Genomic DNA, 14,583 nt, shown 5'->3' with positions numbered 1-14,583 from the left:
CCTGCAATTTTCTATGCTTTGGTATGGGTTTTATGGGCATCAACCAATTTCTAGGTTTTGTGGCGGATGCTTAAATGAAAAATAAGCTTTCATTGTAGCTCTGTTCAATTGTTGGCTTTTGGATAAGCTTATCATATTCCAATTTAACGGACACATAGCTTCATTAAAGTGACTCAAAAGTAAAGGAGGCAAATTTTGTAGATATAAGACATATTTTTGCTCAGTTTGTAATGTTGATCAATACAAATAATCCGAACTACAAAGTGCAAATGATGTTCTTGAAAAATAGAGGCATGTTTTATCAAAGGTTGTGTTCAAAGTAGTGAAGTTATGTGAAAATTTCAAAGGACACTGATCAGGCTTCACTTCGAGTTCAGCACATATTTCTGGTCTCCAATATATGAAATGGGTTTAGAAGCACTGAAGAAAAGTACAAAAAAGATTAACAAGCTTGGTATCAGAATTGGGAGATTATAGCTACTGGGAAAGATCAAATAGGTTGGGTATTTTTTCTTTTGAAATAAGAAGATTTAGAGGACTCCTGATAGAGGTCTTTAAAATTATGAATGGGTTGGACAGGGTAGATGTGGCGAGACTGTTTCCACCTTTGGGAGAATCCAAAATAAGGGGCCATAAGTACAAGACGGTTACTAATAAATCTAATAGGGAAATATGGAGAAATTTCTTTACTCAGGGAGTGGTTAGAATGTGGAACTCACTTCCACAGGGAGTAATCGAGGCAAACAGCTTAGATGGAGTAGATGGGATGGGAGGAGACTCATGTGGAATATAAACACCTGCACAGACTAATTGTGATGAAGGGCCTGTTTCTGAATCTGTATATTTCAGGTAGTTCCATTCAGGTGTGTTGAACATGTCTCTGCTAATACTGCTGATAGTAAAATTTTAGGTTATAGTTTTTCGACAGCATGGCTAATAACAACAACTTGCATTTATTTTGTGTATTTGAAGTACAAAAATATTCACAGTCGTGAGGAGAAAAAAATATTAGGGAATGGATGCCATGTAGTCAGGAATAAGGAGGGGCACTGGAAGCATGTTCGAAAAATTGGGTTTTAAGAAGGTTTTCAAAGGTGGAGAGAAAAGTGGAATAGCAGAAGGGTTTAGGGAGGGAATTCAGAGAGCAGGACCGAGGTGGCTAAAGGTCATCAATTGAGGGGCAAAGGGCGATAGGGAGCATACAAAAGGCCTGAGTTGGAGGACTGAAAAATGTAGGAGAGTAAATAAGAGGAACTTGTGGAGATAGGGCAGAGGGAGGCCACATAAAGGGATTTGAACAGCAGGATGAAGATTTTAAATAAGATGCTTTGCAGGACAGGGAGCCAAATTAGGTCAGTAAGATGTGGATGATGGGTTAGTGGGACTTAAGTGTGAAACAGGATACAGGCAGGGTAGAAGATGGGGGTTTGGCGAGCAGGACATTAGCGAAATCAAGTCTAGAAATGACAAAAATGTGAATCAGTGACAGCGGGGATGATGTAGGAGTAGAGACAGGCACAATTGCCAAGGTGGATTGGCAATAGATATGATGTGGAATTTGAAGCTTGGCTCAGGGTTGAACAAACCACCAAAGTTTCGGATGGACTGGTTCAGGCTGAGTGAGTGGCTAGGGAGGAGCATGGAATCAGCGGCAAGAATGCGGATTTTATGGTGGGGACCAAAATCAATGGCTTTGACCTTCCCAATGTACAGCCAAAATAAATTGTAAGCCAAACATGACTTGAAACCAACAGATGGTCTGACAGAGCAGGCTCAGTCATGGGATTAAGCAAAGCTTCGGAAAGATACAGCTCGGGGCTCGACTTTGTAGTCCCGCTGCCGTTCTGGTGCAGAACATGGTAGCCGTCCCCGAAGGGACCCGCACTGCCGCGCCAACACAATTATGCAGCAGGCGGCCACTTTATATATTGACGACAGCTGCCACCCCCAATCACGTGGCAAAGGTGGCCTCGGTGATGCCGTTAACGGCGTCAGCTGACTCGTGAGCAGGGCTGGCGCTATTTTTAAAAGGCTGCCATCCTGCAAACAGAAGTCCCCCCACCCCATGTATACACTGAAGGCAGAGTTGGCCCCTTACCCCCCCATGTATACTCAAAATGCAGCGGTGACCCCTTCCCCTCCTTGGTGGTGCCAGCTTCTCCTGGATGGGAAAGCAAAGGCATGTGAGTGCTGCACGTCATTCTCAAGATCTGGAATGGATGGGAAGATCGCGGCGGATCACACAGTAATGTATGCACAGAGGTATTTTAAATATTCTAACTAGGGTTCCGTCGCAGAGCGGTGGAGGGGCCGCCATGGAGATCCCTGCCGCCGGGATTGCCGGGCCCAATTGGGCGTCAGGGTCCATGGTGGCTGCTGCCGCTCCGATTCTCTGGCATCCCCCCAGCCACGAAACCTGACGCAGGCTGAGAACAAAATCCAGCCCTAGGTGTTATTAGCTCATGTAACCAGAGAAGTAAAAGCAAACACCAATTTTAAAAGGCTAAGTAACAGGGTTAAAAGGTTATGAACAATACAACAATATTAAAACTTAAAGCACCAGTAATGTATATTCTAGCAGCATGCTGCAGATAGATATGTAGGAATCATATTCCAATTTAACTTGCACATAGCTTCATTAAAATGTCTCAAAAATAAAGGAGAAAAGTTTTGTGAACATAAGACATATTCTTGTGCAATTGGTAATTTTAATGAGCACAAACAATCAAAAGCACAAAGGGTGGAAGATGGGAGGTTTTCAAGTAGGCATTGGACAGATCACTACACTTCCTCCTCTCTTCCATAACATGGCCCCAAAGTTTTACTATAGCCATAATCCCAAAGGACCATAGGCATCTCTCCCCATTAGAGAGAGACAGTTAGTGATATATAGCTTGAGAGTCATCACTCCTCAAGCGTGGGGCTGGGTGAGGAGGCAGGCCTTCGTGAACTACCACAGCCGGTACACAGATTGAACCTGCGCTGTTGGTGTCTTTCTGCATTTCATGCTAGCTGTCTAGCCATCTGAGCTAACTGACCCCCCGGCCCCATATGAGGGGAGACACAAACAACGTTTTGCTGCTGTCGAGAAAATCAGGCTAATCCTGTCTGTGATACTTCTGATTCCAAACTGGAAAATAAAGATAACACACTTCTTATATTTGTATTTGGATCCTGATTTTTAAATCTGTCCAAGGATTCCCAAAGTGAAGCCAAAACTGTTATTGTTATTCAGTCTAGATTAAACTGCATGAAGAACAGAATGACCTAGTTTAGAAGTCAGACTCTTGATGTAAATATCATGGCCACACAGCTAATACTGAACATTCTTTGTGGTATAAAATGAGCTTTCATAAAAGCCTGCACCGACAGTACAGCCATGTGTTCTGATATACATCTGTGCAGCAACACGACAGACAAAATGAAGGGAAATTTTATGTCTATAAAAATGATCTGGTAAAAGCAGTTGCTGCCTGTGTCTTGAGCTAGTGGTGCTTTTGATTCGTGGGCACCATTAGAATCAGATGCAGAACTCACATAACCACATTACGAAGGCAAGTTTCATCTTAGGCCACTTGGAGACCTGCCAAGTACGCAACACAATTCAGCCAACAAATGCCATTCTATAAATACAGTAGAATTATACTATAAGTACCCAAAGCACATACAGTCTATGTACCAGCTCCTTTTGTGAAACATGTAACACAGTACAAGTGATTTCAAAGGAGTAAAATTACCACTAAATCAACAAAAAATGTTTTTGAACTGCAGAGTCTAATATAGACACAACTGTACTTTACCATTTCATAATTAACTAAAGACTTGTATCTATCTGTAACAACAACCTGATCAAGAAGAAAATATAGAGTTCATCTGAAGCTTACAGCTTGCTTTTTCTTTTTTTTATCCTTTTATAGGTTTCTTGGTACCACACTAGAAAGGGTTGATGGGCAGATGACCTCCTCCCACCCCCCCCAAAAAGCATCTGCCGATGGTGCTGGCCAAGACAAGGTGTGGGAATGCCGTCCAAGATCTGCCATCCTTTTGGGAAAGCTCTTGGGATTCCCTTATAGCATCAGCATAACGGGCACAAAGCCAAATTCAGAAAAAGTTCAGGTGGTCTGCAAAATCGGTTTTAACATTAAAGTTTACATTGAATGGAAATAATCGCAATTTTAGCATCTTCCTAACTTCAAAAATGTTATGGTAGGTTGAATGCTAGTGAGCAAAGTCCTACACATGGGTTCAAGTCTGCTTGCACAGCTTGTTTTCCCTGATTTGGACATTAATACAAGTCGGGCAGTAAACATCCGCACCGTCTGCTCACACAACTCCAAAAAATGATCATTACAAGTGTGGATACAGGAAATCCTCCCATCACGTGAACAATATCACTAACACATTGACCAGAGCAAAGCACAATGGCTGCAGAGTAAAATGGCTTCCAAAGAACAGTGCAACATACAATGCATTGTACAAGGAACTGATTACTTTCTGTGGGCACATGAACATGCTACAGTCGATCAGATCAAACAAGATTAAAACCAAACTGTCTTTGCTTTGCAAAACCAATCCTTATGTTTCCCACAGAGGACAGCTGTGCTTTTCTGTACAGCTGGCTGGATGCTATTTATCTGATTGTGCATTAAGCTCAGTATTGCACTATTCAGCAAGTACTGGTAAATAATTAGATATGCAGGGCAAACTGGAGGCACAGCTGGTTTGGTGAACTGAAAAAACGGATAGAAAAGAGATGATTACCTTCTACAGCTCTTTTGAAGAAAACTTTACAACTGCCACAGGTAAGGACACCATAATGACATCCCGATGCCTCGTCCGCACAGACCAAGCAAACCTTCGAAGGTGTTGAAGTTACTGATGAGCAGCTACGATCCAGTCTAATAGGGGAGCTGAAAAACAGGAAATGTTACAACTTTAGAAAGATGCAGTATACTTCTATTGTTGGCAGGTTTGAAAGATCGAAGTGCTATTACTCGCTGGACTTGCTCACCCTGGTCCAAAAACAAGCAATACCATTTCAGGACACATGAAGCTTCCATCAGCATGCATTAAGTATTATATTGCATACTACTGATAATAAATCATCCAGAAGAGACTAGCTTCGTGACACTTTTTTAAAAATTCATTCATGGGATGTGGGCATCGCTGGCCAGGCCAGCATTTATTGCCCATCCCTAATTGCCCTTGAGAAGGTGGTGGTGAACTGCCTTCTTGAACCGCTGCAGTCCATTTGGGGTAGGTATACCCACAGTGCTGTTAGGAAGGGAGTTCCAGGATTTTGACCCAGCGACATTGAAGGAACGGCGATATAGTTCCAAGTCAGGATGGTGTGTGACTTGGAGGGGAACTTGCAGGTGGTGGTGTTCCCATGTATTTGCTGCCCTTGTCCTTCTAGTTGGTAGAGGTCGCGGGTTTGGAAGATGCTGTCTAAAGAGCCTTGGTGCATTGCTGCAGTGCATCTTGTAAATGGTACACACTGCTGCCAATGTGCGTCGGTGGTGGAGGGAGTGAATGTTTGTAGATGGGGTGCCAATCAAGCGGGCTGCTTTGTCCTGGATGGTGTCGAGCTTCTTGAGTGTTGTTTGAGCTGCACCCATCCAGGCAAGTGGAGAGTATTCCATCACACTCCTGACTTGTTCCTTGTAGATGGTGGACAGGCTTTGGGGAGTTAGGAGGTGAGTTACTCGCCTCAGGATTCCTAGCCTCTGAGGGTAAACTTTAGGAATTTGTACTCCCATTGCATAGCTCCCCGCTCCCACCCCCCCACCCTACCTCCCGCTCTGCACTGCACCACACCAACTCCCCCACCAGTAGGAGTCCATATTAAGAGTTTAGGTGGAGAGATCAGCTGGTCCCAAACTTTAAGACTGACATAATGGGGATTAATAAGATTTCACTTCAAAACATAAACTGATAATTATATATCTGAAAATCACACTGCAGCAAATAACGTTGCAATAGCCTAGTATTTGTCATAAAACTGAAAACTTGCACAACCTATTATTCTGTATTCTGCCACAGTTACAGGCTTTTGTCACAATTCGCAGCGTCTTTTAATATTCCTTAAAAGGGGCCTCTCCTCAGATGTACAAATGGTGCAGAAACCAAACACTTGGCATGGGCACAGAGCAAATTCGACACAGCTTAGGTAAGGTGCTAAGATGATTGCTTCTGTTGTTTGAACCCTATGATTTTGTTTTATTATTTCTGCATATCATACCACTGCAGCTCAAATCACTTGGTGCCCAGGCACTTCAGTACTATCTGGAGACCTTGCTGCCCATTGGTGTCTCCCACAACACCCAATGCTATCAAAAACAGCTGACCCAAAATGGAATTAAATCACTACACTAACTCCACCATCTAACCTATACGCAGGCCAAAGCATGTTTCGTGAATGCAACTCATATCATGATTCAAAAATAACACTGATAAAATAATCGAGCTTTGTGATATCATCTGAATTCCCTGACATTGCTGTTGTTTTATAGCACTCCTGCCAATCATTATCCTGTGTGTAATACACTTTCAGCTATCAGTCACACTATTGTTGTCACACTGTAAACATCTCCCACCTATGTATTGCTCTACATATCAGGCGAGAAATTGGGATCACTTACACCCATTTTTTTGGGCACGACGAATGTCCTTAGTTAGAGCTGCCAAATTGGTTCTGCAGTGCATGCGCACACTTGTGGGGTGAATCGCGCTGGACTGCATATCAGCCGGAGGTATGCAGAGCAGGCAGAATATGATGTTAATCAGCGTGCAACACAGATATGACACCAGCGGTGCCATTTTGGAGCTCAACACTCTAGCTAACGCCCTCTCTTGACCTCGCATTGCTGAACATAAGGACCCCCTCACCAATGCTATTTAAAGGGTTCATCACCTACTTATAGGTTAGTTGCTGGGTGATTTCTTTTGGCTGTTGTTTAATTTCTACAAATGCTTGGTGCTTTCTATTGTTGTTTAAAGTTGCAAAAGTTGAAAAAAGGAATGATGTGGCAGATACTGAATGAGTTTTACTGCCTTCAAGGCTTCTGTGCAAACCAGTTTCTCCCAGACATGGGTGCACTAATAGGCATTCCCCTTGGAATATAGCACAACTTAAAAAATGAACAGAGGTCATGCAGAGTAGGACAAGCTTCTGGATGGGGGAGGGGGAGGAGGGGGAGAAGAGCACTCAAAAGGAGGCCATATTTCTCCAGGGTATTCAAGGAGCAATTTTCTTACTGAACCTCAGCGAGGAACAATATCTAAGATGGTCTATGCTTCAGTAAGAAATATGCCACTTGTTGCAGCCACAACTGCGACCTCACAGCAGGGCAAGGGCGCATCACCAGTGGCTGTGAAGGTGATCGTGGTGATTGTCAGGCAAACCCCCCACCTGCCAAGACTGAGGCACACATTATTTCGCCACATGAACATTAAAACTTAAAATTGCAAGCCCCTGACTGGAAAGACATTTGCATAGTACCAGACAGTGTTGAAACAAAGGAACAAGTCCCTGCCCCAATACACAGAAGAGACCTGGTCAAACCAGTTGGTTACATCACCACCTGCTGACCAACTAGGGGAGTATTAAATTGGAAAAACAGAATTTGAAATCAGAAAGCCGTGGGTTCCAGTTCTGTCTGCCTCCATCTCTTTCCCACGGAACTGAATCTCATGAAAACACATGAACCTCAAAGAGAGAAAAGTCTCCTACGTGAACAAGGTTTAAGAAGAACACTGGGCCCTGACGAACACCAAGAATACCTACAATCAAGTTAGCTTGAAGCACAGTAAACAAGAAACTCTTCTGATATTGCCTCAAACCCCTCTCTATCACAGTTTCCTCTTCTCTTTTCTATCCCTATCTGCATGGGTATATCGCGTGTGCATGCTAATGTGGGCACATCGTATATCCATAGGCGTGAACTGTATTAGAGTTTAAGTTTAAGTTTTAATAAACTTCACTTTTCTCTTTTAAACCTGAGAAAACCTGGTGTGTTGGTTTCTTTGCCTTATAATTGGAAAGCTGTGAACAAAGATTCACAAAAAGGGGGAGCTCAAAACACAGTGTTTAAAATTAAACCCTGTTACAATAAGACCAGGTAAAGACAGCAAAAGACCCCTAGACATATTTCTCACCTGGTCGTAACATGATGAACTTTTATGCATCTGGTTTCTTCCAGACTAGAGCTGGAGATATTTGCAATGTCTCACAGCTTTCCATCCACTGAGGATCCCTACTCAATGAGAGCTAACAATATTTCATTCTCTCTTGCCAGACAGCAGCAGACAGAGTGAGCACGCAGCATTATTAGGATTGCAGGATTCCCCATGGTACAGGATGCCATAAACCGTCCACACATCATTTTGCGGGCAACACACATCAACTTTGCCCCATACCAGAAACGAAAAGACGGAAATATTCAACTTGTGTGTGACCATAGGCAGTGCATCATGCTGGTCCGTGCCCGGTATCCTGGCAGCAGTCATGATGCCTTCAGTCTGCAGTAGTGCACTGCATTTGAGCCACCACAGCAAACCAAAGGGTGGATACTGGGCAACAAAGGCAATCCGCTGTTGAGATGGCTGATGACTCCAGTGTACAATCCACGCAGCATGAATACAATGAAACCCATACTGTCACACGAAATCTGATAGAGCAGACCACTGCCATGCTGAAACAAAGCTTCCACTGTTTGGGCTGGTCTACAGGAGCCCTGAGTACTCGGCAGAGCAACTGTCAAGATTCATGGTGATCAGCTGCATGCTGCAGAACCTTGTCAACATGAGAGGGCAGTCCTTGCCACTAGCTATGAGGCGAGTAGCTTAGGAGCAGGAGGAGGAGGAGGAGAAGGAGAAGAAAAAGAAAGGAGGCAACCTAGACAGCTCCTTTCTGCCCATGCTACCCATGATGAACTCATCCAAGTGCGATACCACCAACCACAACCCCAATTTCCCATTCAGCAACAGTACCACACCATATCTACCCTCGGTTACTGATCATCGAAGCATCTGTTTGGCCATTATGTAAAAATAAAAGCCACTACAAAATAAACATTTCAAACTAAATCATGCCATATTACATACAAAAGCCATCTAATCGCTTCTGTACATTCGCTTAGCTCCTGTCTTTCCAGTGCCTTTCTTGCCCGAGTGCTTCCACACAGTGCTAATCCAGTGGCTGCAACATGGCTAGTGGAAGGCTGCTGACCTTCAGTGGAGGAGCCAGCCAATGGTCTTGGAGGATGACCTCAATTAGCTCTGGGTATACAGGGCACAGCTGCGGATTGCCCCATCTTGGCATAAGTGGTAGCCGTCTGAGCTGGCTGGCCGACAGACAACAGCAAGGGGACTGGCATAGTGGCAGGGGTGGGAGGACAAATACTGTCTGCCTGAGAGAGGATGGCAGCATGGAGCCAGTGGCACTCCCCTGGGACAGCCTAGTCATCTGTTGGAGGACAGACTGCAGGATAGCAATGACATCCTGCAAGCGCCTTTGTACACTGTAGTCCAAGCCATGATGGTAGCAAGCTTATCTTGCGTGACTTCAGTCTGAGATCACACTGCAGCACTCAGACATTGGGTGGCTGCTGCTTGTGCTGCAATAGAAGCTGTGCCATTGATCATCAGAAGCGGCATCATGTTTGGGCTCACAAGTGAGATGATGGAGATGGCACCACTTCTATGCTGGAAAGTCAGGAATCTAGGTTCTGTGCAAAGCCCATGCCAAGTTGGTACTGAGCTCCTCCATGCTTCTTGACATGGACCGCAGGCTTTCTGGCAAGCTTCCCAATGCTCCATGTAATTCAATGTGCATTCCAATCAGCGTTCTTCTGTAGGCCTCCCCATCGAAATGTTCATCTGATCTTCCGCAGCAGAACTTGTATGTGACCTCGTCCTCCAGTGCGCTGGCACCATGCTATCCTTGTTCCATGCCCTGGTTACAGGTCACTCATGCCCAGTGTCTTACCAGATGCCGAACCACCTCCTTGCCATCCTCTATATTACACACTGTATCAGTATCTGAATTGGTGGTTGCAAGTGTGAAATCGAGTCACGGTGCATCTTCAACATCACTGCTTCTTGCTGTTCCTCCACTGCCTGGTCAGGTTACACTTCCTGGGTATCAGAAAGGATAAAGACACAAGGGTAAGGTTGTGGTGGGGGGAGGGGGTGGCCGAGGGAAAGTAACATCTGCAACTTATAAATCGGGAGAGAGTGTGGGATGACGGGGAGGTGGGACGGGAAAAGGAGGATTAGCTATGATAATACTGTCATCTTCGATGATTTCAGACATGGCTGTCCTAATAATGGCCAACACCATCTCCTCCATGGGGGCTAGAAAATGCAGGCGCACCTGTCCTCCTCCAGTTGGCTTCTGCTGCTTCCGGTTGTGCAGCTTCTTGTCCTGTGAGAGAGAGGGAAGTGTGTCAGTGAGTGTTGTTCAATATGTTTGGGTGATGTATTGTCATGATTGAATAGCTGGTAGTGTGAGCAAGCTGTGGATGTGGGTGTGAGCCTTGCAGCAATGCTAAGTGCATGAGGGTGAGGTGAAGTTTATGAATGTTCAGTATGAGTCCTAATTGATAGAGATTATTGGTAGATGAGTGATGGGACTGTGGTGAATTGAGTAGTGTCTGAGGCCAGTAGTACAGTTTGTAGGCTATGGCATTTGAAGATGCATTCACTGACTCTGACCACTGGTGTGAGGTCATTGAACTTCTTGTAGCACTGCATCCAGATCCCTAGGGTTTGAATCCTGACATTGACCTCCACTGCTATCTGATCCCAGTGCCTGCTGAGTATGTGTCTGAAGGGCCTCCTAGCCCCCTGTGGATTCGGGATATCACTCCTCCTTTCCGTCTCCTCTAGTGCAGTATCCAAAAACCTTGTAGCCTGCACTCTCTCACGCTGTTCTATTCTTCAATGTTCCCCAAGTCAGATTCGCTTCCTGCATGACTGCCAGCACCTGCTCCAGCTACAATGCACTTTCCCTTTAAAGTGGTGCAGGTTGGCTTTAAGTGGTGCTAATCAATCACAATGCGACCTCTGCTGATGCATCCAGCCAATCAATACATCTTCAGCAAACCTGCAGACGGAGCACAGCGCAGATACACATGGTCAAGATCGGACGGGTCTGCCCGTTCCAGGATTGACTTCCTGTTTGTGTCCCGTGCTGTCACAGTCGGATCCACCGACGTCAAGCCGGTGTTCTTCTCCGACCACTGCCTCTTACTGGCCGACTGTCACTTACAGGACGACCAGCGGGATGGCAGAGGGACGTGGAAGCTCAATGCTACACTGCTGACCCCAGAGAACGTTGAGGAACTCAAAAGGGATTACAAAGGTTGGAGGACCGTGAAACCCCTCTTTGAGTCTCCAGTTCACTGGTGGGAAGCGATTAAGGAGAACATCAAGAGGTTCTTCATCCACAAAGGTGTTCAGAGGGCGAGAGAGAGACAAAGGGAAATGTCCCGACTCCAGAAAAGTATGCAAAATCTGCTCCGGTTGCAGTCAATGGGGGTCGAGGCCAAGGAGGACCTCCAAGAGGTGAAGAGCCAGCAGGCCTCGCTGTTTGCCAGGGAGGACTCCAAGATCATCTTCCAGTCCAGAGTCCGCTCCATCGAGCAGGATGAGACATGCTCGAGTTACTTCTTCGAAAAGGTACACAGAGAGAGCTCTGTTATCAGCATCCTGAAGGAAGAGGATGGCTCGGTAACGTCTTCGCAGTCCGACATACTAAGGATCAGCAAATCCTTTTATGCTGGGCTGTATGACGCGAAGTCCACAGACAGCAGAGCCTCCCAGTCCTTCCTGTCATCTATCACAGAGATCTTAGATGACAGCAGGAGGGAGAGACTGGACAAGCCGCTAACTCTGGACGAGCTGACAAAGGCCGTCGAGTCCTTCGAGATGAGTAAAACTCCCGGAAGCGGCGGCTTACCGGTCGAGTTGTACTCGGCCCTGTGGGACTAGGTCAGCCCTGACCTGCTGGAAGTATACGAGAGTATGCTCCTGGCCGGCAGCATGTCAGAATCCATGAGGAAAGGCATCATCACCCTCATATACAAGCGGAAGGGGGAGAGGGCAGAAATCAGAAATTGGCGGCTCATCTCACTGCTTAATGTTGACTACAAGATTCTGTCCAAAGTCATAGCCAGTCGAGTCAAGTCTGCTCTGGAGTTGGTGATTCACTCGGATCAGACCTGTACTGTACCCGGCAGGAAGATCTCTGATAGTCTCGCGCTACTCAGGCATATGATCGCCTATGTACGGGACAGGAGGGTGGACACCTGCCTCATCAGCCTGGACCAGGAGAAGGCTTTTGACAGGATATCGCATACCTACATGATGGACGTGCTTTCCAAAATGGGGTTTGGGGAGGGAATCTGCAATTGGATCAAACTGCTCTACACAAACATCAGTAGCACAGTCTCAATCAATGGGTGGGAATTGGAAAGTTTCCCAATCCAATCTGGAGTCAGACAGGGCTGTCCTCCCTCCCCGGTCCTGTTTGTTTGCTGCATTGAACCCTTTGCTGAGTCTATTAGGAAGGATGCGAGCATAAGAGGGGTGACAATCCCAGGCAGCGGAGGCACTCAGGTGAAAACCTCCCTGTACATGGATGACGTCACCGTCTTCTGCTCGGATCCGTTGTCCGTGCGCAGGCTGATGAGCATCTGCGACCAGTTCGAACTGGCCTCGGGAGCCAAAGTTAACCACGGCAAGACCGAGGCCATGTTCTTTGGGAACTAGGCTGACCAATCCTTTGTCCCCTTCACCGTCAGGTCAGACTACCTGAAGGTGCTGGGGATATGGTTCGGAAGGGCCGGGGCGTGCACCAAAACATGGGAGGAGCGAGTAGCCAAGGTACGACAAAAGTTGGGCATGTGGGGGCAGCGATCGCTCTCCATTGTGGGTAAGAACCTGGTCATCAGGTGCGAGGTGCTCACGTTGTTGCTGTACGTGGCGCAGGTCTGGCCCATACCCCACTCCTGCGCTGTGGAGGTCACCCGAGCCATTTTCCGCTTCATCTGGGGATCTAAAATGGACCGGGTCCGGAGGGAAACCATGTTCAAATCTCTGGACAAGGGTGGGAAAAATGTACCCAACGTGGCCCTCATCCTGATGACCACCTTCGTGTGCGGCTGCATCAAGCTGTGTGTAGACCTCCAGTACGCAAACTCCAAGTGTCACTACGTGCTGAGGTTCTATCTGTCCCTGGTGTTGCCAAGGATGGGCCTGGTCACATTGCCGCGGAACGCTCCATGCAGTTGGACCATGCCGTACCACCTATCCTTCGTGGAGCAGTTTCTGCGGGAAAACACTTTTGACCACCGATCCATCAGGCAGTGGTCTGCACGGAATGTCCTCAAGGCCCTACGGGAAAAGGAGACGGGGGATCCTGTCGGATGGTTCCCCGAGCAGACCGCCAAAGTCATCACCAGAACTTTCAAACAAGCACCAAGATGTAGCTTGGCTGGTGGTGAGAAGGGCCCTCCCCGTCAGATCCTTCCTGCACGCCCGAAGTCTCGCCCCCTCCGCGCAATGCCCCCGCGGTGGCTGTGGTGGGGAAGAGACGGTTGCCCACCTCCTTCTGGAATGTGTCTTTGCAAAGCAGGTGTGGAAAGAGATGCAGTGGTTTTTGTCGAGGTTCATCCCAAGCAGCTCTGTAACACAGGAGTCTGTGCTCTACGGGCTGTTCCCAGGGACACACACCGAGACAAACATCAACTGCTGCTAGAGGACTATCAATTCGGTGAAAGACGCCCTTTGGTCTGCCCGAAACTTGCTGGTCTTCCAGCGCAAAGAGTTCTCCACCACCGAATGTTGCAGACTGGCACATTCCAAGGTCCAGGACTACGTGCTGAGGGACGCACTAAAGCTTGGGGCAGCCGCAGCAAAGGCTCAATGGGGAAAGACCACTGTGTAAGGTCCCCCCACCAAGCTGAACTGAGGGGCTGGATCCATGGGAAACCCCTCGAACTGTTTTGGAGAAATTTTGTGTGCTGTAAATGTAAACATGTAGATGGCATGACAATGAAATGGAAGAGTTGTGAGGCAACTCATGATTGTATAGAAGGAAACTGATCACCTTTGCACTGTTTGTATTTTTTGACTTGATGCTGTTTCAAACTGTTTGGGAATGTAATTTTTACAGATTTTTATGAATAAAGTATATTTTGGGAAAAAAAAATCCAGCCAATCAATAGCATGGTTAGCGCTGGCTAGATGGTGAAATCATTGAAATGAGCAGGAACCACAAAGTTGCCGTGCTGCCTGCACTGGAATCAACAGGAGTGGGTTAATGCTGCATCGTGATCCCCTCACCCATTTTCGGGGACTATCGAATTTAGCCCCCATCTACTCTGCACTGGTTCTGTAAATTAGAGCTATAATATAGCTCAATCAAAATGCTATTTTTTTGTTGACATTCAAAAGTCAACACTGATGCATTAATTGTTAATTGCTCATATGATATGCATCAGAGATGATACAATAGCAGATCAACAGTTTATTTCAGATGTTAATCTATCACAATTTGCATCACTATGATTTGTTCTA

The 14,583-nt window shown here is 46.3% G+C and overlaps 1 protein-coding gene across 4 annotated transcripts in view; it reads right to left on the bottom strand.

The window, feature by feature from the left end:
- The window catches only part of nr3c2 (nuclear receptor subfamily 3, group C, member 2), a 438,927-nt gene that overhangs the window by 158,465 nt on the left and 265,879 nt on the right, over positions 1-14,583 (bottom strand). For all 4 annotated transcript variants that reach the window (XM_068041172.1, XM_068041180.1, XM_068041201.1 and 1 more), the window contains one exon: positions 4,762-4,910. In XM_068041172.1, the coding sequence (XP_067897273.1) occupies positions 4,762-4,910 (149 nt within the window). The remainder of the gene's footprint in view (positions 1-4,761; positions 4,911-14,583) is intronic.

This window comes from Heterodontus francisci, chromosome 1, assembly GCF_036365525.1.
Source record: "Heterodontus francisci isolate sHetFra1 chromosome 1, sHetFra1.hap1, whole genome shotgun sequence".
Classification (NCBI taxonomy): domain Eukaryota; kingdom Metazoa; phylum Chordata; class Chondrichthyes; order Heterodontiformes; family Heterodontidae; genus Heterodontus; species Heterodontus francisci.
Note: the sequence above shows the minus strand (reverse complement) of the source record. Positions and strands in the feature narration are given on the sequence as shown.